Source organism: Misgurnus anguillicaudatus, chromosome 10 (assembly GCF_027580225.2).
Source record: "Misgurnus anguillicaudatus chromosome 10, ASM2758022v2, whole genome shotgun sequence".
Taxonomy (NCBI): Eukaryota; Metazoa; Chordata; class Actinopteri; order Cypriniformes; family Cobitidae; genus Misgurnus; species Misgurnus anguillicaudatus.
Window position 1 is genome coordinate 41644599 of NC_073346.2, and position 12902 is coordinate 41657500.

At 38.0% G+C, this 12902-nt stretch overlaps 1 protein-coding gene across 1 annotated transcript in view; it reads right to left on the reverse strand.

Annotated features, from left to right (window-relative positions):
- Positions 1–6684: 6684 nt before the first annotated feature.
- The window catches only part of dennd4b (DENN/MADD domain containing 4B), a 21177-nt gene continuing 14959 nt past the window's right edge, over positions 6685–12902 (reverse strand). The window contains exons 21-29 of the mRNA XM_055211656.2: positions 12736–12902; positions 12488–12592; positions 10897–11072; positions 10597–10750; positions 10270–10509; positions 10076–10175; positions 9819–9984; positions 9681–9739; positions 6685–8506 (exon numbers count right to left, since the gene is read on the reverse strand). The exon at positions 12736–12902 is cut by the window's right edge and continues 113 nt beyond it. Coding sequence (XP_055067631.2) covers positions 8361–8506; positions 9681–9739; positions 9819–9984; positions 10076–10175; positions 10270–10509; positions 10597–10750; positions 10897–11072; positions 12488–12592; positions 12736–12902 — 1313 coding nt within the window. The 3' untranslated portion in view covers positions 6685–8360. The remainder of the gene's footprint in view (positions 8507–9680; positions 9740–9818; positions 9985–10075; positions 10176–10269; positions 10510–10596; positions 10751–10896; positions 11073–12487; positions 12593–12735) is intronic.

The window sequence follows — 12902 nt, forward strand, 5'->3', positions numbered from 1 at the left end:
TTATGTATCATTAGAGATGATGAAGGTGAGGTTGATGATGATGTATCAGAGATGATGAAACCTTGATGAAGGGTAACAGTGTAACACAAAGGAATAAACAGGTGCAACACAAACACAACCTCACACACCAGCATCAGAAGAACACAGCAGATATGGTCAAATGTGATCAGTGTGAAAGGTTGAGTTTAACTAGGTTACTGCGTTAAAAATGGGATATCAGCAGCACACCAATATCCAAAACATCACAAGACGATGAGCAGTTTTTAACTCTTAGTACATCACAAACACTATGAATACACATTTACCTGCATTACTTAACATGACATTAAATCAGTCACAGATGCACATACACTGATATAAATGTATTTCTTGTGATGAACTGTAAGTCACTTTGGATAAAAGCATCTGACAAATGCATAAACATCATGATTTAAAAAAAACAAAAAGTTGTATTATTGCAAGAGTATTTGTTGTTGTGTTTTTGTTGTGGACGTGTCGTCTGAGCTTCTGTTTCTCAGGCTTTGTTGAGAGTGTTGAACTTAAACTTGACTTTCTCGAGAGTGATTGATTCGTCTTTGAGCAGCATTCACACAAACACAGACACAAAATCCCTCCATCAGGCCCAAACAGACACACAATGCAGGTCCGCCCCACCCTCCATAACTACCCCTGCCCCTGCATCCCATCATTTCTGCCCCTGTCTGAAGAGCCATCTGCCCCTCCTCCGCCCCATCTCTCTTTCACAGGAGACTCAGGGTGACTTTCCCATGCCATAGCATCACTCAAAATCCCACCGAACGCCGCCCTCCCGCAGCTGCTAAACACAAACATAACAAAACACGGCAGACGCACTTGAACTTGAGCTCGTGTCCAACATTCAAACTTCTGTACGGCGTCTGCTGTCTGGAACATCCACAGCTGACCGTCTGCATCTCTCAACATCACATTGTGTTCATCAGATTCTTAAACATCACACAGATGGGTTATGATTTACATGCTGCGTGAAAGGGGTCAAAGTTCAATTATTTAGAAAATGATTACTGATATTAGCTTATGGTTTGCAAATCTCTCTTAATATAATCCAGATTTCACATCTTTTTCTTACTAAACATACCAAACATTTGATCTACATTTTATGATATTATTATTGTACATTAGGTCATGCATTTAGTATTAATAATTTACACCTTATGAAAATCTGATATTCAAATAATCAATCTTTCAATTACAATCCTTCAGGCAACTATTTTAATGTTAGTATACCTTAAAAACAAACTAATGCACGTTCTTATTGATAGTGATGTGAATGTGACCGTCAGATTTTTTGCAGTAGATAAACTACTGGACTTTTAAATACATCATTTTTATAATCTGATAGATTTCATTTTATTAGATATAAACAGTTTTATCTGATGCACGTGTGGTGACGCGATTACGCGTCTGAACTGAACTTAACTTCCGGTTTCTGTTTGTTTAATGGTCTGACTAGTTGCTGAAACTGAACTCTTAAACAAATACCTCGTTGAAAATAACAAATGTTTTGGTTACTATGTAATCTACGTGTTGTTTATTTTGCTTGTTATATAAATAAACTACTTTAAAAGAACTCTGTTGTTATTTATTCCTAGGGGAGTTCACCGGAAGTTACGCGTGTTCCACGAAAGCCGCGCGTTTATGTTGTTACTGCTGAAACTGTCTATATGGCACCCTCCATAAGTAAAGGCCAAATTTTATTCATTTTTGAAAATACACCAAAAAATGCATCCGGGCTCGTTTGAGTTTTGGTTCATTCACACTAGCAATGATTTTCTGGAATGTGTGCGTGCATTCATTCACACATACAGTAAAGATCTTGTAAAGACACATGATGTATTTAAAGTCATGCACTTGGTAGGTTTTTTCACAGTGTCTGAAGTTTGCTATTTTTCTGTGATTTCTCTTTCCAGAAAGCACACGTGTGCATGTTTGTTTATGATAAGATCATAATGAGCGTGTGATGCTCTGTTGTGTTATGGTGGTGAATAATCTCAGTTTCAGCGCTGATATAGTGATGAGCTCCCTGATCTCTGCTTCAGTCCAGTTTGCTGACATTTCTCGATGTGAATGTTGATCTGTGTTTAAATCCTTGTGTCGGAGCTCAACCATAACTTCTTGTTGCGATTTCACACGCGTCCTCACTACGGTACGGCCCTTATGGGATTGTTTCTGCTCTTGTTCACACAGAATGGTTTCCATAAATATTACAGCAATGTTACAAAGGTCCTCTTTACGGGATTGATCCCGGCACATTTACGGGACACGTTTGTGTTTACGCAGAAGCCTCTCTGACAATTTTACTGAAAATTGTCTGGAACCAAAGTGTTGTGTGAATGAGGTTTAACACACATGTGATGAAAGGTTGTCTGATGTTAAAGCATGAATGTGTTAAAATGTGACATTCTGTACTTTTGCCTCAAATTTCTCATCTTCAGCGCAAACAGAGTAATTTTGTCTTTAGTGTCCCAGTACTTATGGAGGGCAATAGATTGGTCTGTACGCTACATTTCTGTAAAGCTGATTTGCTACAAAATGCAAAACTGTGAAAAATCTGAACATACATTTGAAAGAAATATCTCTATTCAATCTCACTTCACTAAATGTTCATGCACATTGTTGTGTGTTTATATGAAGTTGTGTTGGATATGAAAATACTGTAGACTATATGACACTGGACCACAAAACCAATTATAAGGGGCAACTCTTTAAAATTAGTTTTTACATCACAACTAATAAGCTTCCATTGATGTTTGTTAGGATTGGATAATATTTGGCCAAGACACGACCATTTGAAAATCTGAAAGCTGAGGAGGAAAAAAATCTAAATATTGAGAAAATCGCCTTCTATTATATAAATAATATATGTTGCTACGTGTGACTTCATTTGGACTAGGGATGGGCATGATTAATCGACGATCGATAATCGATCATTAAGAATTTAGTCGATGAGGTTAATTTTTTATTGATTAATCGAATACTTTTTTATCTAATGCAGGTTGCGTTGCCTAATGTAGCGTGTGTCTTGAAGCAATTAAATTGATTTCACTGTGTGCCAGCAATTCAACATTTTACCACCAGGGTGCAATATTTGACACCATACTCCGTTATCTGTGACCTTCTGTTATTCAAAAGAATAATCATGAAGAGGTCATGATTTTTTGGAACAAATGAGGTCTCTGTTTAAGAATGTGGCTCGCAGCTGCAGGTTCCGCTGCTTTAGAGCAGTGTTTCCCAAGGAAAACACGCTGTATTTTTGTATTCAACATTTTTGAATTATAAAAGTTAAATTATTATTTTTTATTATAAAAACATTAATGATTAATCGATAGTCGATCGTTAATTCTCCCGACAATCGACTAAAAAATTTTAATCGAATGCCCATCCCTAATTTGGACAACTTTAAATACATATTTGATATATTTACTGAAGGAAAATTATAATCTCTCTTGATATTTACTTAATATCCTAATGATTTTCTTTTTCACCCAGATAATGTATTGTGTAAAAACACATGTTGTGTCTAGTTACGTCACTTTTCCTGGAGGAATCTCCTGAATGTCTTAGAAATAAGCTACAAAAGATGTCTGAAGATTGAAATGTTCCTGGGGGTCGATGCCACAGACCACCAACTTCTTATTTGCATGAGTACTTTTAAAAACAGTTTGGGTTTTTTTTTTTTTGGGGGGGGGTGGTCTCTTTGTTAAATTAGATTCACAGACTGCAGCTGTATTCCCCTTCACACAAAAGCAGACCATCTTCAGCAGTAAACAGAGGATAAATTCACCTCCCCTCCGGGTGTTTTTAATGAAGGAGTTCAGAGAGCGACAGACTGTGACCTCAGACCCTAAAGGTCATGAGAGATTCATTCAAATACTCTTTGTCTTCTGGAGTGCCCGTGAACTTCACTGCTCATATAAACTTTAGTGTGAAATACATCATTACATGACATCTGCTGGTCAGACACAGAGCAGCATTTATTAACCACAACTACAACTTGATGACCGAGTTTCATCTTTTAAACAAACTTTAAAGTATGCAACACTTTTTAGCAGTAATACAAAAGAAAATGTTTTGATTATCTTTTGAACAAAAGCTTCAGTTAACAAATATAATGCAAAGAGTTACCACAGTACATATGTAGTGGTACCATGGATGATGATGATGACATCAGAAACTACTACAGAGTACTGATAGAGATATTATTGTAATAGGATGATAGAGATACAGACTCTATAGAGAAGCTCAGCAGGACATCAGAGATCCACTCATTCAATGTCATCAATAACTCAATCTGACTTTACCTAAAGTCTCTGTTTGCTTAAACTGTCATTTTAAGCTTTTAAAATATTAAACAGATCTCTTTATTATAATCATTCTTTGCTATTACACACACACACACACACACACACACACACACACACACACACACACACACGTTTGTCATCTTCTGTATGTAATCTGAATATACGGCTGTGTGTGAGCAGTCTGGATCTCATTAACCACTAACACATTACCATATTCATGAATCAGATCAGTTCCCACAGTGGTGAATAGATTCTAATTAGCAAAATGAATCAGTCCAAGAGATCACGTGTGGATGATCCAGCCTGTCGCACGCACACATACACACACACACACACACACACACACACACACACACACACACACACACACACACACACACACACACACGGTGTAGATCTTTTGGATTAACCTACTGAATCCTGCGTGGCCGGTCGGCAGATATATGTGTGTGTGTGTGTGTGTGTGTGTGTGTGTGTCAGCTGCTGGAGGATTAACCCCCCAAACCTCCTCCGCCTCAGTCTGACCTCACCCTAAAGCCCCAGTCATATTAAAATGAGTGTCAGGTCAAAGGTCAGGGTCAATGTCTGGCTCAAGTCTGTCTGCTGTATTCTGATGTGCATGAACTTCAACTCATTCCGCTCAGAATGAACCAAACAAGAGACGATCTGACCCAAACTTACACCAGTAAATTATAACAACCTATTCTACAATAAACTCACAAACCGTCCTGCTAAAAAACAATAATACCATTACAGAAAATTCTAATGGTTTTATTGGGAATTGTACTGGTTCTAATGGAATATGGCCCAAAACACACTACAGTGTAGTGGTTTTAATGGTGAAAGCTAATGGTTACTATTGGTATTTTAATAGAAACCATTAGAATTTTCTGTAATGGTTTTATTGTTTTTTTTTACAGCAGGGCATTTAACTGTTATTTAAAGCTTCATGTGCGAGACTTTAAAACATCACGACTACGTTAAACTTGATGAAAATTATTTTGGAGCACGAAGGAAATGATTTGCTTTCAGATACAACAGAGATATAAATCACAGTCAATATCTGAGCTACTGAGGTGAAATTAATTCTGAATTAACAGAAGATTCAATAAATCTAAGATTAATATTTCACATCAGAGAGCTTTCAATAAAATAAGACAATACACCTCTTCAGAAACACTAAACTGCGTAAATAAATACAATAAGATCAAATTAAACACGCAAAGACTTTAAATAAAGTGGGATTAAAATCTTACCTGCGATTATAAGGCACAGCAGCAGACGCGTCAGTGTCGTCATCATTTCTCGCGGTGTTAAATTGAGTTCAGATGATTTAAAGTTTTATTTTCTCATGTCAGAAACTTTCAAGTCAGACAAGTAAAATCTTAAAATCTCTCTCACGGGTTAATATTCCAGCGCTGAGCGCGTGTGCACCTGACCGCGTCTGACGCGTGTTTGACACACAGACCGACGCGCGCGTGAGTTTAGCAGGGGCGGAACCCCGCAGCTTCAGCCAATCAGAGAGCAGCAGAGACACACGCGCTGATTGCAGCAGGTGCATCTCACAGTATGTGTTTAAAGAGCAGTACAGGTGTGTTTACATGATCCTCTTAAAGTAAGTGATTAGTGTTGTATAGAGATTCATTTCATGTTAACACTAAACTCTTGTAAGTTTTTGAAGTCCATTAAAGGTTTAAAATAACATATTTGTACGGTACGGTATAACGCGAGTTGTTAGGAGTATTTTAGGTGTCTGTTACTGATAATTACTGTTTTTATCTGATTTGCATTGTGTTTTATTTTATATTGTATGTACAGATGAACACCTGCTGTTTTTACTTTAAGTGCTTTTTACATAAACTTTGGTTTGATTTAAGAATCTGATATCTTTGTTTGTTGAAGTAACATCACAAGATGAAACATTTCTCACAACTTTGTTTTGCATTGTTTTTAATAATGCTTTAAATGACAACTAAAAGGTTGAGATTTGAATATTCTAAATAGTAAAAGTCTACAGCTTAACTTTTTATATTTGAGCTTTCAAAAGACTTTTTAGTTATTATATAAACCATTTATTGATTGTATCTTTAATTACTTCAAATAATATGCAAGTTTTAACAGGTTCACTACATTTAACATAGTGAAATACAAAATGTACCGTTAGACACACACAAACATCAGAAATCATATCAAACAAGGTTTCTGCGCTATATGTTTTAAAAGGGAAACATTACTTGGCTGTAAGTTGCTATATAGATTGTTTTGGTAAAGTTTGTGTTTCTGTTCAAATAATGATCTGAGCACAAAACTCACACATCAAATAAAGAAGAGACAGACACTGATGTTTCAGGTTCATTAATCTCTTTTCTTAAAAAACAACAACAACAACAACAACAAAACTCACTTCAATATAAATTACCACAGCAAACGCATTTCAACTTAAATAGAGCTTTATAATCTATCTTTTCTCTTAATCTTTATAAACTTAACTTCCCTCATGACATGCTTCAGCGACGCTCGCTGTTCTACAGTTTATTGCAGTGAATGACAAAAAAACAAAAACTATTTTCCTCTTACATCATTTCCTGTGATGTCATTAAAACAAATCTGTTTCAGATTTCCCATCAATAAAATTAAGACTCGTTTATGTGCCATAAATCCTATTCTCACTGTAATGAGTTTTGAAAACAAAGCCTGCAGAATGAAACTCACAGATAAACATTCAACAAAAACAGACCAGAATGCCGAGCGTGAGATGTGCGTCATAACCCCAGAGCTCTGATGTACACGACCCAAATCTATATGAAAATATATGAAGACATGCATGAAGAACTAGAAACAGACGATTAAAGGACATGATGAAGACATTTCTTCCTGCTGTTCGGCTCAATCAAGAAGACTTTGCAATATGATTATTTTCATGACAATCCCTTTTCCCTTACAAAATCTTAATGGAAATAGGACTTCTCTCATTTAGAAGAGAAGAGTAAAATAAATGTAAATGACTATGATAAAAATGATCTTTCAGTTGTCATGAAAATAACATTCAACAGCAAAATGTCCTAAAATAATCCTAAAAAAAAAACATGAATAAAGCTGAATCTGATTGATTTCTTTAGATTTAGGGGTAAACTGACTCTGGCATGATGCTGGATTGAGGTTTGGTGCGATTCCCTTATTAGTGCACACTACAGCTGCTGGCTTTTAAATTTCACAGCAGAACAGCAGAAAGAAATTCATCATCATCATCATCACAGCAGAGCTTCTGGACGGATTCATTCAGATATTCAAACATCTCCCACATTGAAAACTTCCCCTAAAACCACTAAAACATCAAGTTTAAAACATTAAACAAAAACACAGACACACACACAGACAAATGATTTCAGAGTTTAAGTCACTGTGTCCTAATCAGATGTGATTTTGAACCAATCAGATTTCACAGTGGGTGCATCATGACGCTGCAGAAACAAAAACAAAACAACCAATGAAACGTCTCGTGTCGAGCTTCAGTCAGATGATTTAAGAGAGTTGTTGTATCACTTTCACCTGATTAAGACACAGTGAGAAACCATAAATCCATCTGCTGAAAGAGGTTTTTTAGAACTGTCAGGAGTGCTTTTCTTTCTCTTGTTAGTTCAGATTCATTTTACACCTTCACAATACTAGTAAACAGAAATAAAGAGGTTAATGTTGATGGGTTCAGTGGTTTAGTCCATCTATTAAAATGTCCCACCCTCTTCCTCCTTAGAATCTGAGGTTTAGGCTGGGTGTCAGTTGCATGGCATCGTGGGATACAGAAGCAGTTTTTAGGTTCCTATAATGCGACACAGAGCACGTTAGCGTGTTAAAGACCATCCAGACATTAGGTGATCTTCTGTAATCGTCCTCAGAAGCAGAGGAACGCAGGTCTCCCCGCCGGAGTCGCAGCGCTGCGTGCGCAGGCAGGAGGTGAAGGAGGGAGCGTGAGGAGGTGCAAACAGCAAGACATAAAAGGACAAAGGTGCGTGACGACGCTCATCAGCACTCCAGCGGCAACAGAAAGCAGCGTCTGCAGTCCACAGCTTTAGGACTCGGAGGTTGAACTCTCTTCCTCCTGAGCTCATCTCGACCCAGAGAGCCGCTCAAGCGTACATATGCGGCCTTATATCGCTTATCAAACATAGCTGCACATCACAGAGAGAGAGAGAGAGAGCATTTAATAATATATCCACATAGATTAAACTTCATCTATTCACTGCTTTAGTCTAATGACCACAAACTTGTTAGCATTTGGGGAAAATCGAGAAAGACTTTCATTCATTTGAACCTGTTCACATCACAGGGATAATTCATTTTTTGTGCATGTTGATGCAACTAACTTTTATTTTCATAATCCATTAATTAGGTGATTCTTTTTTTCTTATATCACGGGTCTGTTGAATGCTTTATTCTGATTGGCTGAGAAATGTTCCATGGGTGTTGATTATTTTTCTGTAAATGCACACCTAACCTTTTAAATGTTTTAAAATAGGCACCAGAGCAATGTTTGTGGTATAAGAGGAATAATTGACTCCGCTCCTTTGAATTATAAGAAAATAATGCACACCTGCGGTGTAAAGGTACTCCACTTCGTGTTGCATTACCGCCTTGGGTGTGCATTGTTTTCCAATAATTCAACGGCCCGTCGTCAATTATTCCTTACTGATTAATCAACTAATCGGATAACATAAATATTACTTAATTAGATTTTTCACTTATTATAGCTAAATAAAGCACTAAATTAGGGGTTTTCATGTGAAATTTAGCCACAGATTAATAAACTTATTTTAATCTTCAACTTTAGACCTTTATGGGGCGAATTCCTGGACAGGGATTATCTTAAACCAGGGCTAGTTTAATTTAAAAAATATAACTAGTTTTAACAAACATGCCTTACTAAAAACATCACTTGTGTACATATTAAGGCAAAACAAAGTGCACTGATGTATTTTATAATATGTCAGTGCAAGTTGTTTTCAGTTTGGACAGCTCTTACATTTTTTTTTAATGTAGGACTAGTTTAATCCCTGTCTGAGAAATCACCCCATGAGTATTAACGCTATTTATTATTAACTAAATAAATAAGCCATTATGATATGAAAGTGATATCCATGCCTTGTTACAGTATTAAAAACCTTCATTTTTCCTTTACTTTAAAACAGATGATTAGTTTCTGGTTCAATACTATTTTTATGAATTTTTATTGACAACGAATTTCATTATGGATTTTTATCAATTTGATCAATTAGTCATTGCAGCCCTAGACTCTGTGTTGTTTGAACTGGTATGAACTGATGATGATGATGACGACAGACTCACCCACGTGATCTTTACCCATAGCAGCCAGTGTGAGGAACAACATCTCTCTGTACAAACTCCTGCACAAACACAAACAGAACGAGTCATTATTTCATCACCAAATCAATCTTTCCATCTTCTTCATTTCTATCGTCTCACCTCTGTATCCAGGGAGTGTCTGGATGCTTAGCAACAGTATCCAGGAAGAGTGCGATGGCCTTGTGTACCTCGTTCATACCGATCCAGCGCAACACTTCCTCCAGGAAGCTCAAGCCAAAGGGGTGGTTATGATGTCGCCAGCTGAAAGAGCGCATGGGTGCGCCACCTAGAGGACAGGAAGAGAAAATGCAGTTTGGTTTCTGTTTGACACCACTGGGATGTGTCAGCTTAATGTTTTAATGGGTTTCTATACTCACTGTGTTTTCTCCAGAGTATATAGAGAGGAGGCCACTGATCAGGGTCAGGGGTCAAAGTGTCCCAAAGTAACCTAACACGCACTGAACTACCCTCTGAAACCTGAAAATACACACACACACAGAATGATAAGGTGTGTGTGTGTGTGTGTGTGTGTGTGTGTGTGTTTGTGTATCTCTCTGTGTGTGTGTCAGACCTGTGTAAAGTGTGCTGTCAGTGGAGATTCTCTCAGCAGCTGTGGCAGGTTACTGGGGAGTCCGAGTCGGGTGAAATACCACACAAGATTCCAGAAGAGTATAGGGTGACTGTCCAGCAGCTGGACCTGAGAGAGAACAGCCTCCCCTTCATTCTCCAGCAGACTCTCCGTCTCTTTACGCAACACCAGCGGGCTCAGATACGCCACGGTCACCTGCGGGGCTCCGCCCACTGATGACACCTGCGTAAACACACACACACACACATATGAATAGATGAATCGTGTGTTCATCTGTGAAGTGAATCTCTGGACGAGTGAAGTTCTCACTATAGGACTGCTGCGCTCTGATTGGCTGCTGGTCTCTGAGTCGGTCTCTCTGATGCCGTTACACACGTGCTGCTGTGTGTCCTCCCGACCAGCAGGTGACGATCTCACGCCGTTATCAAGCTCACCATCTACACTTAGAGAAATGCGTTCCACACTACAACACAAACACACATCAAAACAATACATCAACACTTACACATCTAAATATATATATCTGTAATTGACTTATTTTCTATTTCAATGAAACAAGTTTGTCTTAGCAAAAGTGAAACTAAATTTCAATGCTGAATGTTTGAACACCTGCAGACTGGACCCAGATCACAGATTTCTGCATTGAGCAGCGGGACAAATGATGCCGTACAATATGGACAGGTGCTGTTGAGATTGGAGTCATCAGACGACCAGCCGGCCATAATCTCTTCATCATAGACAAGAGAATTACAGGCGCGACACAATGAACAGCTGGACATCAACACCTGAAAAACACACACACATCATAGCTGAAGCACCAAAAACACACAATACTCAATAATATCAATAAAATCACTACACTTCAAATACGATTCCTGAACCTAAGCATTGCTTGTGTTGTGCACCAATCCTACAAACAGAGATGAAAGATGTATAAATGTTTTAAATGACGGTTATAGTGACCAAAATCACCACGGTTATCAATAAATCTGAACATTTTTTGGATTTAAATTCAGTCAGTGAAACACTGTCATCTCATACACATGAGAGCAAACGTAAATAAATGTTTTTGTTTTACAGTATTGCTTAACTCTTTCGCCTCTATTGACGAGATATCTCGTCAATCAAGAGAAAACGCTTCCCTGCCAATGACGAGTATTTCCGGCTTTCTGCAATCAGCTATTATCCACCAGGTGGCGCCCTTCCGCAACTTTTTAAACCCGGAAGTATTGCCCTATGGCAAGCAGCTGAATGTCCGTGTCTGTTTTAAAGATCGCTCTGAATGATGGAATTATCTCTGCTTTTTGCTCAAAATGTGGTGTTTTTGCAGAAACCTACCCATATTCAAAAGCTGATTACAAAAGAACTACTCACTTTTTTGTTTGAAAGCAGAGGGTCTGTTCTTTCATTTGGTATTTTGTATGTTTACATATTTAAAGAAGAACATTTTCTGGAAGGCATTAAACTTTTGTGAAAATCATGAAAAATGGCAGGCAACTTTTTTAAAAAACACTGGCGGTGAAAGAGTTAAAGGGGTCATATTATGAGATTTTTTTAAGACGTCAAATAAATCTTTGGTGTCCCCAGAGTGCGTAAATGAAGTTTTAGCTGAAAATACTCCACAGATAATTTATTATAACATGTTAAAATTGCCAATTTGTAGATATGAGCAAAAGTGTGCCGTTTTTGGGTGTGTCCTTTAAAATGCTAATAAGATGATGAAATGCTAACACTGATCACCATAATGGTGGTTTATTGTAATTGGAACTCAATTGTGATGTCAATCATTTTTCTCTCTGCACTAAATGTCAGTGCCGTGGTTGGATAGTGCAGATTAAGAAGCGGTATTATTGTAATTCGCCTTGCTACCTACCTCACAAAACAGGCGAATTCTGAACGACCTAATTTGAATTTACTGCTTGCAGAAAATGGCTTACTCAAACTAAGTTACTGGGTTGATCTTTTTCACGTTTTCTAGGTTGATAGGAGCACATGACCCCTTTAAAATTGTTGATGCTGGACAGGAGTTTGAGAGCCGTGACACTGGCATGGTTAAATGGTCATTAAAAAATGATGCGGTAATACTAACCGTTGGACATTTTTATTGTGCTGAACCATTAAACTGGTAATCGTTGCATCTCTACCAACAAACTATTAAAAAGTGGAACTCAAGTGAAGATATAGCCAGGTATATATTTACCTCAATGCCCACACTTTCCTGTGCTGAATCCCAGGATCTCCTGAGAGGAACAGCCAGTGGTTGAATGTCAGTCATGTCAATATCACTGCTGACAGACAGAGAACTCTAAAGACAGACAGACAGACAGACAGACAGACAGACAGACAGACAGACAGACAGACAGACAGACAGACAGACAGACAGACAGACAGGTCAGTGAAATGTCTACTGATTTATTATAGTATTACTATAAATGATAGTTTGTTAACCTCAGAAGTGGCGTTATAAAGTCGTTCTTTGGCCTTCAGCAGACTTTCAGGCATCTGGATTTTTCGTGAGGGTTTCTGCTCTAAGTTCCGTCGAGAGGATCCGCCGGCTCCAGGCCGTCGGTCATCCACGCTAGCGGCCCGCCGTACCGACGCTCGGTTTCGTGTAG